The following is a 17336-nucleotide window of genomic DNA, read 5'->3' as shown; positions in this document are numbered from 1 at the left end:
GAGAGAGAGAGCAACAAAGAGAGTGAGAGAGAGAGAGAGCAACAAAGAGAGTGAGAGAGAGAGAGCAACAAAGAGAGTGAGAGAGAGAGAGCAACAAAGAGTGAGAGCGACAAAGAGTGACAGAGAGAGTGACAGAGCAACAAAGAGAGATTGTTAGAGAGACAGAGAGAGAGAGAGAGAGAGACAGATCGACAGCGCAACAGAGAGAGAGTGAGGGGGAGGGAGAGAGACACACAGAGAGACAGAGAGACAGAGCAACAAAGAGAGAGAGAGTGAGTGAGAGAGAGCGACAGAGAGAGACAGAGCGACAGAGCAACAAAGAGAGAGAGTGAGGGGGAGAGAGAGGGAGAGACAGAGAGAGTGAGAGAGACAGAGCAACAAAGAGAGAGAGAGTGAGGAGACAGAGAGAGAGAGACAAAAACAAAGAGAGAGAGAGAGTGAGGGGGAGAGAGAGAGAGTGACACAGAGAGAGAGACAGAGAGAGAGCGAGAGACCTGCTGTTTCTGTATTTCTGAGTTGTGATCATGTTCTCCAGTTGATTCCTCTGGATTCATGCACTCAGTTTTTGGTTGTGTACAGGAGCGCTGTGTAGCACAGACTTGTATGCAGTAATGCTGTGCTGCGCAGACCTGCTTAAAACTGTGTATTTTATGTGTCCAGCGTGCTACACCAAAGAAAATTAAACATGTTTATTTTCTTCCGTCCTACGCGTGTAGCCCTCAACATACTACTGCGTAGGTAGAAAAAACAACGTAGAGCTGCTAAATGTGGGCAGAGAGCTGCTCAACTTGGCATAGATGGTATGCCACAATGAGCAGCTCTATGAATACGCTAGTGTGAAAGGGGCTTTAGTCTCCCTTGGGCATGCCAGATCATTGAGCCATCCTGTCTCTTGTAGGGTGCCTCGGGGATCAGTCCTGAGACCTCTCCTATTTAATCTGTCTATGGTGCCACTTGGATGCATCAACAGCAGTTATGGGGTCTCATTCAACTACTACGCTGACGATACTCTGCTTTTAATCCATCTCCAACACCCTCTGCTTCCTCTCCTTCTCTAGCTACTCCTCTTTCTACTCTCACAGCCTGTCTGGAGGAGATTAAGGCTTGGATACAGCAAAAGTTTCTCCATCTTAACAGTTCAAAAACCGAAGCAATTCAAATTGGCACTGTTCAAATCAAATTCAACAACACAAAATCCTCAGCAGCTTTTTCTGGTCAAAATATCGCTCTTTACACCACAGTCACCAACCTTGGTGTCATTCTGATCCACAACTCACCTTTGAATCCTATATAAATCACATCTGTAAAACCTCATTTTTTCACCTTCGTAATATAGCTAAACGTAGGCCCACACTCTCCCTTTCTGATTCTAAAAAGCTCATCCACGCCTTTGTCTTCTCCAGACTGGACTATTGTAACGCACTTCTCATTGGGACTCCTGGCAAGAACATACAAAGACTTCAGTATGTCCAGAACAGTGCTGCCAGGGTCCTGATGAGAGTGCGTAAGCATGAGCACATCACTCCCATCCTCCGTTCACTTCACTGGCTTCCTGCTTCTGCCTGGATCTCATACAAAATTTCACTGCTTACTTTTCAATGTTTATACAGTAACGCCCCATCATACTTAACAGAACTCCTCACCCCTCACTGTCCTGCATGTTCTCTTCACTCCTCCAACACCCATCTTCTTCTCATTGTTTCCCCTTTTGTTCTCGTGATTGTTTTAATAATCTGCCTACTTTTTGTTTCTGTTTTTAATCAATCTTTCCTTTTAATTGCTGTAGCACTTTAAGATTTATTGCAAATGTAAAATGCTTTATAAACTAAATTTATTATGATTATTATTATTATTATTATTATTTACTGCAGCCTCCATGTATATGGACCCACCATTTGAGACGACACTACCAAGGTGCTTGAAGCTTACAAAACATTTCAACTATGCACCCCTAAAGGTGATTGTGGTATGAAATGTATACTGACCAAAAAACAAAAGCATTCTTCAATCAGAGGTCAAACCTCTCTGTGAAGTCCTAACGACCGACCGTCCTCTTCCCCAACAGAAGACGACAGTCAGATTTTGGTCATCCCCAACAACATGTGTGACATTGTAAAGCAAGAACGCTTAAAAAATACATAAAGATGAAGGGAAAACATCTAACAGTCTTAATAATTAAAAAAGGCAACACTGATCCAAACCTGCATCACTGATCCAAACCTCAACACTCTGGAATGTTTGAGCAAAGTACAATCTACAGAAGGAAGACGATGATGATCCACAAAGACCACATCAAGTTCTTGCACAGACTAGGGTTCAGAGACCCTACCCCTGTTGGCCAAATACAGAACTGAAACAAGCCCAAGATTGAACATGCCTGAGTAAAGTGAGCTTCTATACAATTATAGACTTTTGATGAGGTGTACCCATGATTATGCAGACCTGGTCAGGATGGGGTTCACCGAGGCCTTGGCCGAGGTGAACCCAGTCTAACTGTTTTATTATATGGTAAACAATAAAATTGGGAGTTTGTCAAACACACTAAAACTGAAAAATCAATCTCAAGGTTCAGCTCTTTATTATTACTGTCATACTGCACCAACAGGTCCAGAATACTTCATGAGCACAATCTCTGAAGCCCCTTTCACACTGGGGCTGCCTCGAGCTTCCTGTGGTGTCATGACGACGCAGGAATGTCTGCGTCAGGTGCAGCAGGGGGCAGAGTGAAGGTGAGAACGCAGCCTGCAGGTTCTCTGCACAGAGGAATCAGAGTGCAGTTTGGCTGCAGACAGACTGTGCACCCTGACTTATCTTCTACTTTATATTTGTGCTGCAGGTCTGCGCTCTGAGTTCTGCTATAGTTTCTTTCCTACTTTGACTGCGAGATGCATGTGCGAGATGCGCGTGCGCACGCGCGAACGAACTGTCTGTGAGTGGAGATGTCTGGAGTTATACTTGATGTGGACATGTCCTGTCAATCAGTCTGTGAGCAGGACTTTTATGGACTGTATTTAAACACATTTGTGAGAGAAGCCCGAGGAGCTGCTGCAGCCAGCAACGTTTTTTTTTTTTTTGTGCCCTTAGTTTTTACTGCATTGTGTACCCGGTGTCGTCATGATGACGCACGACACAACTCGAAGCGGGCCAAAGTAGGCGTTGTATCGCATTATCTGATTGGTCGTTATCGATAGAAGGTGTCGCTCAATTGGCTAGCACTACGCTGCACACGAGGTGTACTCGGCTCCCCCAGCGGTCAACTCGGCATGAGGTACAGCTCAGAAAGTGGCGAATGGGCCAATCAGAAGTTGGCAAAATCACGTACCATATAATAATACACAAAGTATGATGCATGACGTCTTTGTGGAGGTATCCCGAGACCCAGACCTCTAACGGACACAATTAGGACCACAATGCACCCAAGTGAGGTGAGCATGTGTACCAGGTTTGACTTTGGTTAAACAGTGTTTACCACATTAACTGTTTCTGTTTTTCCCTTAAAAATAAAACCTGAGCTGAGAGCTCCGTGTGTGTGAGGTACCTGTCTGCTCAGGTTCACTCTTGTCTTCATCCTCAATGTCAAACTCGGACTCTCGTTCCTCGTACTCCACGTTCTCATCCAGCTCTTTGAAGTCTGGTGCAAAAGCACTCCAGTTTTCCTGAAGACACCCGAACACATCACAGAAGCTCAGACTTATTTATTTTCAACAGTTTGTCACATGTAGTAAAGTTAAATCCAGGTCTCATCACTGCTTTTTGCAAATGATGTGGTCCTGTTGGCTTCATCGGTCTGTGACCTCCAACACTCACTGGATCGGTTCACAGCCAAGTGTGAAGAGGCTGGGATGAGGATCAGCACATCTAAATCTGAGGCCATGGTTCTCAGCAGGAAACCAATGGATTGCCTACCCTGGGTAGGGAATGAGGTCTTGACCCAAGTGAAGGAGTTCAAGTACCTTGGGGTCTTGGGTCTTGAGATTGGCCGGCGAATCGGCACAGCAGGGGCGGTATTGCATTCACTCTACCGTACTGTTCTGACAAAAATGGAGCTGAGCCAAAAGGCAAAGCTCTTGGTCTACTAGTCAATGTTTGTTCCTACTCTCACCTATGGTCATGAGGGATGGGTCATGACCCAAAGACCTAGACCGCGGGTACAAGTGGCCGAAATGGGCTTCCTCAGGAGGGTGGCTGGTGTCTCCCTTAGAGATAGGGTGAGAAGCTCAGTCATCCATGGGGAGCTTGGAGTAGAGCTGCTGCTCCTTCACTTTGAAAGGAGCCGGCTGAGGTGGTTTGGACATCTGGTAAGGATGCCCCCTGAGAGGTGTTCCAGGCATGTCCCTCTGAAAGGAAACCCGTGGGAAGACCCAGGGCTAGGTGGAGAGATTATATCTCCACACTGGTCTGGGAACACCTTGGAATCCCTCAATCAGAGGGGGTCAATGTGTCCTGGTTTGGAGCCCCCCAGTGGAGCTGTTGCCCCCGCGACCTGATCCCGGATAAGCAGATGAAGATGTATATATGTACATCCAATCTGTCAAATTTGTAAAGTTAAATCCAGTTTGTCACATAAAACAATGCTGGGAATTTTTCAAGAGTTGCCAGAAATTTGAGTTTTTAACTTCCGTGGCGAATGTGTCCGAGTTATTTTTGTTTATACAACCCCTGGCAAAAATTATGGAATCACCGGCCTCGGAGGATGTTCATTCAGTTGTTTAATTTTGTAGAAAAAAAGCAGATCACAGACATGACACAAAACTAAAGTCATTTCAAATGGCAACTTTCTGGCTTTAAGAAACACTATAAGAAATCAAGAAAAAAAGATTGTGGCAGTCAGTAACGGTTACTTTAGACCAAGCAGAGGAAAAAAATATGGAATCACTCAATTCTGAGGAAAAAATTATGGAATCACCCTGTAAATTTTCATCCCCAAAACTAACATCTGCATCATATCAGATCTGCTCATTAGTCTGCATCTAAAAAGGAGTGATTACACCTTGGAGAGCTGTTGCACCAAGTGGACTGACATGAATCATGGCTCCAACACGAGAGATGTCAATTGAAACAAAGGAGAGGATTATCAAACTCTTAAAAGAGAGTAAATCATCACGCAATGTTGCAAAAGATGTTGGTTGTTCACAGTCAGCTGTGTCTAAACTCTGGACCAAATACATACAACATGGGAAGGTTGTTAAAGGCAAACATACTGGTAGACCAAGGAAGACATCAAAGCGTCAAGACAGAAAACTTAAAGCAATATGTCTCAAAAATCGAAAAATGTACAACAAAACAAATGAGGAACGAATGGGAGGAAACTGGAGTCAACGTCTGTGACTGAACTGTAAGAAACCGCCTAAAGGAAATGGGATTTACATACAGAAAAGCTAAACAAAAGGCATCATTAACACCTAAACAGAAAAAAACAAGGTTACAATGGGCTAAGGAAAAGCAATTGTGGACTGTGGATGACTGGATGAAAGTCATATTCAGTGATGAATCTCAAATCTGCATTGGGCAAGGTGATGATGCTGGAACTTTTGTTTGGTGCCGTTCTAATAAGATTTATAAAGATGACTGCCTGAAGAGAACATGTAAATTTCCACAGTCATTGATGATATGGGGCTGCATGTCAGGTAAAGGCACTGGGGAGATGGCTGTCATTACATCATCAATAAATGCACAAGTTTATGTTGATATTTTGGACAATTGAAAGGATGTTTGGGGATGATGAAATCATTTTTCAAGATGATAATGCATCTTGCCATAGAGCAAAAACTGCAAAAACATTCCTTGCAAAAAGACACATAGGGTCAATGTCAATGAGCAGATCTGATTTGATGCAGGTGTTAATTTGGGGGATGAAAATTTACAGGGTGATTCCATAATTTTTTCCTCAGAATTGAGTGATTCCATATTTTTTTCCTCTGCTTGGTCTAAAAAGTAACCGTTACTGACTGCCACAATCTTTTTTTCTTGATTTCTTATAGTGTTTCTTAAAGCCAGAAAGTTGCCATTTGAAATGACTTTAGTTTTGTGTCATGTCTGTGATCTGCTTTTTTTCTACAAAATTAAACAACTGAATGAACATCCTCTGAGGCCGGTGATTCCATAATTTTTGCCATGCTGTTGGTGCACAGGACAGGAGGGTCTCCAGCACAAATACCACACCCATCTCTGGATGGAGCTGCACCTTAAACAGAGGGAAAAAAAACAGAATCAGGCATCAGAAAGACAAGAAATACTGTATAATTTGTCAGCATTAAACAAGAAAAACAGAAGAAATACTAAGGTGATCACCGGCCACTAGCCCTAAGATTCACTAACAGACCTAGAATTTAGGTAAAGTTGAGGCCGTGGTACGCTCCGTTTACTAAAATTAAAAGAGTAAAAAGCATAGACCTAAGGATAAATTTTAATGCACCGTTTTTCATCTGTACAGCAGCAAACGAGACGTGCTGTTACAGATTTTACCCTTGAACTCTGCATCATGTTGAAACGTCAAAGCAAATGGATGGAAACTTTGTTCTGCTGCAAGGAGACGGTTTAAAGTTTATCAGGAATCAATTCAAATGGGCCTGTTTCAAGCAAAAAGGACCAAAACTACACCAACTTAAAAAAAAAAAAAAAAAAAAAAAAAAATCATGTTTATACAGACAAGCTAACACTCCCGATAAATCTTTGATCTTATTACAGTATGTTCAGAATAGTAGTAGTCAATCAATCAATCAATCAATTTTTTTATATAGCGCCAAATCACAACAAACAGTTGCCCCAAGGCGCTTTATATTGTAAGGCAAGGCCATACAATAATTATGTAAAACCCCAACGGTCAAATCGACCCCCTGTGAGCAAGCACTTGGCTACAGTGGGAAGGAAAAACTCCCTTTTAACAGGAAGAAACCTCCAGCAGAATCAGGCTCAGGGAGGGGCAGTCTTCTGCTGGGACTGGTTGGGGCTGAGGGAGAGAACCAGGAAAAAGACATGCTGTGGAGGGGAGCAGAGATCGATCACTAATGATTAAATGCAGAGTGGTGCATACAGAGCAAAAAGAGAAAGAAACAGTGCATCATGGGAACCCCCCAGCAGTCTACGTCTATAGCAGCATAACTAAGGGATGGTTCAGGGTCACCTGATCCAGCCCTAACTATAAGCTTTAGCAAAAAGGAAAGTTTTAAGCCTAATCTTAAAAGTAGAGAGGGTGTCTGTCTCCCTGATCTGAATTGGGAGCTGGTTCCACAGGAGAGGAGCCTGAAAGCTGAAGGCTCTGCCTCCCATTCTACTCTTACAAAACCTAGGAACTACAAGTAAGCCTGCAGTCTGAGAGCGAAGCGCTCTATTGGGGTGATATGGTACTACGAGGTCCCTAAGATAAGATGGGACCTGATTATTCAAAACCTTATAAGTAAGAAGAAGAATTTTAAATTCTATTCTAGAATTAACAGGAAGCCAATGAAGAGAGGCCAATATGGGTGAGATATGCTCTCTCCTTCTAGTCCCCGTCAGTACTCTAGCTGCAGCATTTTGAATTAACTGAAGGCTTTTTAGGGAACTTTTAGGACAACCTGATAATAATGAATTACAATAGTCCAGCCTAGAGGAAATAAATGCATGAATTAGTTTTTCAGCATCACTCTGAGACAAGACCTTTCTGATTTTAGAGATATTGCGTAAATGCAAAAAAGCAGTCCTACATATTTGTTTAATATGCACTTTGAATGACATATCCTGATCAAAAATGACTCCAAGATTTCTCACAGTATTACTAGAGGTCAGGGTAATGCCATCCAGAGTAAGGATCTGGTTAGACACCATGTTTCTAAGATTTGTGGGGCCAAGTACAATAACTTCAGTTTTATCTGAGTTTAAAAGCAGGAAATTAGAGGTCATCCATGTCTTTATGTCTGTAAGACAATCCTGCAGTTTAGCTAATTGGTGTGTGTCCTCTGGCTTCATGGATAGATAAAGCTGGGTATCATCTGCGTAACAATGAAAATTTAAGCAATACCGTCTAATAATACTGCCTAAGGGAAGCATGTATAAAGTGAATAAAATTGGTCCTAGCACAGAACCTTGTGCAACTCCATAATTAACTTTAGTCTGTGAAGAAGATTCCCCATTTACATGAACAAATTGTAATCTATTAGACAAATATGATTCAAACCACCGCAGCGCAGTGCCTTTAATACCTATGGCATGCTCTAATCTCTGTAATAAAATTTTATGGTCAACAGTATCAAAAGCAGCACTGAGGTCTAACAGAACAAGCACAGAGATGAGTCCACTGTCCGAGGCCATAAGAAGATCATTTGTAACCTTCACTAATACTGTTTCTGTACTATGATGAATTCTAAAACCTGACTGAAACTCTTCAAATAGACCATTCCTCTGCAGATGATCAGTTAGCTGTTTTACAACTACCCTTTCAAGAATTTTTGAGAGAAAAGGAAGGTTGGAGATTGGCCTATAATTAGCTAAGATAGCTGGGTCAAGTGATGGCTTTTTAAGTAATAGTAGTGCTATGTGACTAAAAAGATTAATCCAGGTTTTGAGTATATTTCTTATTGTTACATGGGAAACAAGGTACCACTAGATTCAGTAGATTCTCACAAATCCAACAAGACCAAGCATTCATGATATGCACACTCTTAAGGCTATGAAACTGGGCTACTAGTAAAAAAAAGTAGAAAAGGGGGTGTTCACAATAACCGAAGCATCTGCTGTTGACGCTACAAACTCAAAACTATTATGTTCAAACTGCTTATTTTTAGCAATCCTGTGAATCACTAAACTAGTATTTAGTTGTATAACCACAGTTTTTCATGATTTCTTCACATCTGCGAGGCATTAATTTTGTTGGTTTGGAACCAAGATTTTGTTGATTTACTAGTGTGCTTGGGGTCATTGTCTTGTTGAAACACCCATTTCAAGGGCATGTCCTCTTCAGCATAAGGCAACATGACCTCTTCAAGTATTGTGACATATCCAAACTGATCCATGATACCTGGTATGCGATATATAGGCCCAACACCATAGTAGGAGAAACATGCCCATATCATGATGCTTGCACCACCATGCTTCACTGTCTTCACTGTGAACTGTGGCTTGAATTCAGAGTTTGGGGGTTGTCTCACAAACTGTCTGCGGCCCTTGGACCCAAAAACAACAATTTTACTCTCATCAGTCCACAAAATATTCCTCCATTTCTCTTTAGGCCAGTTGATGTGTTCTTTGGCAAATTGTAACCTCTTCTGCACGTCTTTTATTTAACAGAGGTACTTTGCGGGGGATTCTTGCAAATAAATTAGCTTCACACAGGCGTTTTCTAACTGTCACAGCACTTACAGGTGCCAGCACGTTTGTCCATTTTAAAGCACTGGACATCATTGTAGATGAACAGCCTATAATTTTTTGCACCTGCGTATAAGTTTCCCCCTCTCCAATCAACTTTTTAATCAAACTACGCTGTTCTTCTGAACAACGTCTTGAACATCCCATTTTCCTCAGGCTTTCAAAGAGAAAAGCATGTTCAACAGGTGCTGGCTTCATCCTTAAATAGGGGACACCTGATTCACACCTGTTTGTTCAACAAAATTGATGAACTCACTGACTGAATGCCACACTACTATTATTGTGAACACCCCCTTTTCTACTTTTTTTTACTAATAGCCCAATTTCATAGTCTTAAGAGTGTGCATATCATGAATGCTTGGTCTTGTTGGATTTGTGAGAATCTACTGAATCTACTGGTACCTTGTTTCCCATGTAACAATAAGAAATATACTCAAAACCTGGATTAATCTTTTTAGTCACATAGCACTAGTATTATTCTGAACACTACTGTATATCATGTCATGTCAGCTGATGTTATTCAAGTCATGTCAATCCTGTTTGTCACATTAGTAATGTTAAATCCGGTTTGGGATCAGAGCTGGTTAAACTGTTTAAACAGGTATTATCTGGATAAAACAGTTTAATCTACTTTATCCAGTTTAAATAACTGTTTTAAAGCAGATCATCTCTAACGTCATCTGATTAAAGTCTCCTAAATTTTATGTTCCTTTTGTTGGCCGTCTCAGACAAACATTTCTGTTGTGACAAAAATCATGTGTTGTCAGATGATTGTCAGCTGATTTAAAACGGTCAGTGTGGTCGATCAAGAGTCCAGTGCTACAATAAAGGACGAGCAGTATCAGATAATCCTGGGACTAGTGTGGATTCAGCGTGTGACAAACCAACGGTTTGGGCTTCGGGGTTCCCCCACGAGACCCGAGAGCCGTCTTCACTTACCACTTGGTTCTGAGCCCAGATGGACACCACTCCACTGGAGATGGACGCAATAATGGGACGGACAGGATGCCACTGCACAGAGGTCAAAGGTCAGACAGGTCAATTCTCATTTGAAATGTTATGCAAAATTTTACCCACAGAACACAACAGGCATCTCATCACTTTTTATGTCGGCATGTCAGTCCCTCGTTTCATTTATACACGAGGAGATTAAAAACATCACACCTGGTTTTAAGTCTAATGTCTGGAGACTGTTTTAAGCTTCTATCTACTGTAGTATTTATTTTATTTTAGCAGTTTCCACATATTTGTTGATCTTGTGTGCTGAGCAGCGCGGCGGTTTACTGGCTAATGGTGGAGTAGGAGCAGTGTATTCTTACGGCCACATCCAGCAGCAGCTCTCCTCTGGTCCCATGCAGGATCTTCACCAGGTTCCCAATGCTCTTCTCCCAGATGTAGAGGGCGTGCTGCCGGGCTGAGCCGGCCACAATGTACTCGCCGTCCCCGGAGAAACAGCAGCGCTTCCACGGCGTCCTCAAATCAAAAACCACACATCAGCTAAGATTTGAGTTCTGACACATGTTGTTTAGCTTTTGAGAAAAGGAAGCGCAGTCAGACCTGTTGACCAGGTCCTGGAGTTTCTGCATGGGCTCAGGTTCTCCATCCCGTCCACAGGTCAGGATCTCTCTGCCGTCGTAAACTCGGATGATCCGGTCTGCTGTGTTTATCAGGAAGCAACTACACACACACACAGAATTAGAAACTATTTCAATTCAACAAAGAAAGTCAAGTCAAACCACCTCACTGCAGAGGCATCAGCTGATTCTTTTATGTCCGCCCCCTGCAAACCACAAACAGGGGGAGGGGCTTTTCTCACTTGATACAGAGTGTTTGACTTTGAAATCTGTAGGACAGAACAGCGATGGAGCGTAAAGAAACGAGTCCGACGTGAGAACAAATGCATCCAGGCGGTGCATTAACAGCTGCCCCTGCTGGTGCTCACCTGCCTTTGCGTGCAAATTCAATGGATTTGATGGCGGTGGTGTTGCTGGTACCGGTGGTCACTCTGAAAGATGCCACGAGCTCCTGAGTGCTCGTGTTCAACACCAGGATCTGAAAGCATATAGACACAGGTTACCCCTATCTGTACTAGAACTCATCAATGTCTTCACTTCCTGCACAGACTCCATTTATTCGGGGTCTAGAAAAATATGCTGATCTTTAACAGAGCAACAACTGAGTCCAGTCTTGGCTATGGTATCACCGGCTGGTCTGGGAACCTTCTAGTCAAATTAAAAGCACAGATCCATTCCCTCATTAAAACCACAGGTAAGATCAGACATGGGCTACATGGCACCCAGTTTTCAAGAACTCTCTGACCAAGCAACCACTGCACAAGCAAAAAAAAAAAAAAACATCTTAATGGACAGCTCACATGTTCTGCACTCAGAGTATACCCTGCTGAACTCAAAGAGGAGCTATTGCATTCCTCTGTGCAAATGCAACCGGTACATTCATTTGTTCTGTTGTCCATTAACCTTATCAATGAACAAGCTTACAATTGCACTTTTTCTTGCCTTTTCTGTTCATATGCTAATTTTTGCACATCTTTCTGGCTGAACGATTAAAGTTGTTTAAATGCTTGAGTTGATTTAGTAACTTAACCCCTTAACGCCCGAATTTATATAGCTGTATATAAAAAAAATGTTTTGTGTGTGTTTTTGCCTTTAAGTAGATGGTAAATAATGTTGAGATTATTAATTTCACTTTTGCACAAAAACTAGATAGTAATATTGGGTATTCTGGTAATGACTTTATGTTATAATGTTATAATAATAATGATGGTATGTTGCAAATTTGCGACAACGGGCATACAGGTCAATTTGGTAAGTTGCATATTTGAGTCAGAGATTGTAGCATACGAGTATATGCGACGATGGGTGTTAAGGGGTTAAAGTGGGGAACATAAGTATTTGAACACCCAGCAATTTTGCAAGTTCTCCCACTTACTGACATACAAATAAATTATTTTAAAAAATCATACATTATGATTTCCGGATTTTTTTTTTTTTTTAGATTATGTCTCTCACAGTGGACATGCACCTAAGATGAAAATTTCAGACCCCTCCATGATTTCTAAGTGGGAGAACTTGCAAAATCACAGGGTGTTCAAATACTTTTTAGTTTTTTAGTTTGCGGACCACACAACTCTGGTGGGGCTCATCACCAAGGGCGATGAGACTCACTACAGGGAAGAGGTCAACCTTCTGACCATGTGGTGCAGAAACAACAACCTCCTGCTGAATGTCAGCAAGACTGACTTCCGGAAAAGTCACACCCAACACCTGCCACTGACCATCGAGGGTGCTGCTGTGGAGAGAGTGAGCAGCACCAAATTCCTGGGGGTGCACATCAGTGAGGACCTGTCCTGGACCACCAACACTGCATCACTGGCAAAAAAGGCCCAGCGGCGTCTCTACTTCCTGCGCAAGCTCAAGCGGGCAAGTGCTCCACCAACCATCATGAGCACTTTCTACCGTGGCACCATTGAGAGCATCCTCTCCAGCTGCATCACTGTGTGGGGCTGAAGCTGCACTGACTACAACAGAAATGCCCTGCAGCGCATAGTGAATGCAGCTGGAAGGATCATTGGTGTCTCACTCCCCTCTCTGCAAGACATACACACCACTCACCCGCAAAGCAACCACAATTGGGGGCGATGCAAGCCATCCTGCACACAACCAGTTTAGCACTCTGCCCTCCGGGAAGAGGTACAGGAGCCTCCGGTCCCGCACCACCAGACTCACAAAGAGCTTCATCCACCAAGCTGTGAGATTATTGAACTCTCTCCCCCCAGCTCCACTCATGGAAATTGTGGATGCATTAGGATTTCGGCAATGCATTCGGGATTCGATGCACATTAGTGGAAATACCCTGGATCGGGTTCTCGCACGTGGTATCGCTGTCACAAATATTGACATCATGCCTCTTACATCAGTGGTGTCTGATCACTCACTTATTAAGTTTACAGTTTCGCTGGTGTGTTTAGTGGAACAACAACCTTATTTATCACTACGGCGATGCATCAACTCCTCAACTACGACTGAACTTGAAGCTAGACTGCCTGATGTCTTAGCTTCATATTTGACAAATACCCAGTCAGTAGACAGACTTGTGGATAGTTTAAACTCAGTGCTCAAAACTACACTCGACATGATTGCACCACCTGTGTTAAAACCGCGCTCCCCCAAATCACAGTCACCTTGGTTCAATGATTATCTGCGTGACCTCAAGCATAAAGCAAGAGGTCTAGAACGGAAATAGCGCCGTTCAAAATTAGAAGTATTTCACCTTGCGTGGCTTGATGCTATCTTAGACTATAAGTATGCATCACTGGCTACAAAGTGGACTTACTACTCTGATTTGATCAACAAAAACAAGCATAACTCAAAGTTCTTGTTCGACACGGTGGCAACACTTATTCATGGACAACCACCTGTAATTTGCTCTCCTTTTACAGCACAAGATTTCCTGGATTACTTTGGGAAGAAAATAGAAGACATTAGGTTAAACATATCCCGGCATGCCTTAATCCAGCCACAACACCCTGCTATTGAGGTGGGCACAGTGACTGAGGTTTTACGTAGATTTACAGAATTTGATAGTATCTCACTAGACGTGCTGACAAAACTCGTAATGTCAACAAAAAGCACAACCTGTTTATTTGATCCTATACAAAAAAAAAAAAAAAAACTGTTTAAGGACCTGTGGTCCACTCTTGGGCCGACTGTGCTGGAAATTATTAATCTTTCTTTAACTTCTGGATCTGTTCCTAAATGTTTAAAATCTGCAGTGTTTAAACCATTACTTAAGAAAACTAATCTTGACCCTAGTGTATTGACAAACTATCAGCCGATATCAAATCTATCATTTTTCTCTAAAATTACGGATAAAGTGGTTTCACGGCAGCTCGTAGACTCTTACTGAGAATAATCTCTTTGAGCCACTGTAGTCTGCTTTTAGAAAATATCATTCCACAGAAACGGCTCTCACTAAAGTGGTGAATGATCTTCTGCTTACAATGGATTCGGACACCACTACGGTTCTGTTGCTGTTAAATCTCAGTACTGCATTTGATACAGTGGATCATATTCTACTTGAAAGGCTGGAAAATCATTTTGGGATTACTGGGAGTGCCCTTGCATGACTGACATCATACTTGACCAGTCGTTTTCACTGCGTTTTATACAGTAACACTACCTCTAACCTTAGTGACATGAAATTTGGGGTTCCACAGGGGTCTGTCTTAGGCCCCCTGCTTTTCTCCCTTTATATAGCACCCCTTGGGCACATATTGCGGCTTTTGGGATTACCTTTCACTGCTATGCAGATGATACTCAGTTATACATGCCGATAACTGCTGGTAATCTCGTTCACATAAAATCCTTAGAAGATTGCCTTGCAGCAGTGAGAAGTTGGGTGTCTAGAAACTTCCTACTTTTAAACTCTGATAAGACTGAAATGATGGTTCTTGGTCCAGTGAGACATCGGCATCAATTTGACCAGTTAACGCTCAGCCTCGGCTCGTGTGTCATACATCACACTGACAAAAGTGAGGAACCTTGGGGTAATTTTTGATCCTTCGTTGTCCTTTGGCCTCCACATTAGAAATATTACTAGGACTGCTTTCTTCCACCTGCAAAATATAGCGAAGATTCATCCCATCCTGTCTATGGCTGATGCTGAGACCCTGATCCATGCATTTATCTCTTCTAGATTGGACTACTGCAATGTTCTATTTTCTGGTTTACCGCAGTCTAGCATTAGGGGTCTCCAATTGGTACAAAATGCTGCAGCCAAACTTTTGACACGAAGCAGAAAGTACAACCACATTACACCCATTTTGGCGTCTCTTCACTGGCTTCCTGTCCCAGTGAGATCAGATTTTAAGGTTCTGCTACTAACCTATAAAATTGTTCATGGACTGGCACCTCCCTACCTAGCTGACCTAATTAAACCTTACGTACCGGCCCAGGCTTTACGTTCTCAGGGTGTAGGACTACTTTGTTTCCCTAAGGTGAATAAGAAGTCTGTGGGTCACAGAGCTTTCTCTTATTGTGCCCCTGTTCAAATCAAATCAAATCAAATCAATTTTATTTATATAGCGCCAAATCACAACAAACAGTTGCCCCAAGGCGCTTTATATTGTAAGGCAAAGCCATACAATAATTACGGAAAAACCCCAACGGTCAAAACGACCCCCTGTGAGCAAGCACTTGGCGACAGTGGGAAGGAAAAACTCCCTTTTAACAGAAAGAAACCTCCAGCAGAACCAGGCTCAGGGAGTGGCAGTCTTCTGCTGGGACTGGCTGGGGCTGAGGGAGAGAACCAGGAAAAAGACATGCTGTGGAGGGGAGCAGAGATCAATCACTAATGATTAAATGCAGAGTGGTGCATACAGAGCAAAAAGAGAAAGAAACACTCAGTGCATCATGGGAACCCCCCAGCAGTCTAAGACTATAGCAGCATAACTAAGGGATGGTTCAGGGTCACCTGATCCAGCCCTAACTATAAGCTTTGGCAAAAAGGAAAGTTTTAAGCCTAATCTTAAAAGTAGAGAGGGTGTCTGTCTCCCTGATCCGAATTGGGAGCTGGTTCCAGAGGAGAGGAGCCTGAAAGCTGAAGGCTCTGCCTCCCATTCTACTCTTACAAACCCTAGGAACTACAAGTAAGCCTGCAGTCTGAGAGCGAAGCGCTCTATTGGGGTGATATGGTACTATGAGGTCCCTAAGATAAGATGGGACCTGATTATTCAAAACCTTATAAGTAAGAAGAAGAATTTTAAATTCTATTCTGGAATTAACAGGAAGCCAATGAAGAGAGGCCAATATGGGTGAAATATGCTCTCTCCTTCTAGTCCCTGTCAGTACTCTAGCTGCAGCATTTTGAATTAACTGAAGGCTTTTCAGGGAACTTTTAGGACAACCTGATAATAATGAATTACAATAGTCCAGCCTAGAGGAAATAAATGCATGAATTAGTTTTTCAGCATCACTCTGAGACAAGACCTTTCTAATTTTAGAGATATTGCGCAAATGTAAAAAAGCAGTCCTACATATTTGTTTAATATGCGCATTGAATGACATATCCTGATCAAAAATGACTCCAAGATTTCTCACAGTATTACTAGAGGTCAGGGTAATGCCATCCAGAGTAAGGATCTGGTTAGACACCATGTTTCTAAGATTTGTGGAGCCAATTACAATAACTTCAGTTTTATCTGAGTTTAAAAGGAGGAAATTAGAGGTCATCCATGTCTTTATGTCTGTAAGACAATCCTGCAGTTTAGCTAATTGGAGTGTGTCCTCTGGCTTCATGGATAGATAAAGCAATGCAAATTTAAGCAATGCTGTCTAATAATACTGCCTAAGGGAAGCATGTATAAAGTGAATAAAATTGGTCCTAGCACAGAACCTTGTGGAACTCCATAATTAACCTTAGTCTGTGAAGAAGATTCCCCATTTACATGAACAAATTGTAATCTATTAGATAAATATGATTCAAACCACTGCAGTGAAGTGCCTTTAATACCTATGGCATGCTCTAATCTCTGTAATAAAATTTTATGGTCAACAGTATCAAAAGCAGCACTGAGGTCTAACAGGACAAGCACAGAGATGAGTCCACTGTCTGAGGCCATAAGAAGATCATTTGTAACCTTCACTAATGCTGTTTCTGTACTATGATGAATTCTAAACCCTGAATGACACTCTTCAAATAGACCATTCCTCTGCAGATGATCAGTTAGCTGTTTTACAACTACCCTTTCAAGGATTTTTGAGAGAAAAGGAAGGTTGGAGATTGGCCTATAATTAGCTAAGATAGCTGGGTCAAGTGATGGCTTTTTAAGTAATGGTTTAATTACTGCCACCTTAAAAGCCTGTGGTACATAGCCAACTAATAAAGATAGATTGATCATATTTAAGATCGAAGCATTAAATAATGGTAGGGCTTCCTTGAGCAGCCTGGTAGGAACGGGGTCTAATAGACATGTT

The 17336-nt window shown here is 42.3% G+C and overlaps 1 protein-coding gene across 3 annotated transcripts in view; it reads right to left on the bottom strand.

The window, feature by feature from the left end:
- The window catches only part of rbbp5 (retinoblastoma binding protein 5), a 52636-nt gene that overhangs the window by 22266 nt on the left and 13034 nt on the right, over window positions 1-17336 (bottom strand). For all 3 annotated transcript variants that reach the window (XM_034164740.1, XM_034164748.1, XM_034164732.1), the window contains exons 6-10: window positions 11285-11394; window positions 10900-11019; window positions 10662-10815; window positions 10282-10353; window positions 3539-3656 (exon numbers count right to left, since the gene is read on the bottom strand). In XM_034164740.1, coding sequence (XP_034020631.1) covers window positions 3539-3656; window positions 10282-10353; window positions 10662-10815; window positions 10900-11019; window positions 11285-11394 — 574 coding nt within the window. The remainder of the gene's footprint in view (window positions 1-3538; window positions 3657-10281; window positions 10354-10661; window positions 10816-10899; window positions 11020-11284; window positions 11395-17336) is intronic.

Source organism: Thalassophryne amazonica, chromosome 3 (genome assembly GCF_902500255.1).
Source record: "Thalassophryne amazonica chromosome 3, fThaAma1.1, whole genome shotgun sequence".
NCBI classification, from domain to species: domain Eukaryota; kingdom Metazoa; phylum Chordata; class Actinopteri; order Batrachoidiformes; family Batrachoididae; genus Thalassophryne; species Thalassophryne amazonica.
This window is presented reverse-complemented; position numbering and strand designations above follow the sequence as displayed.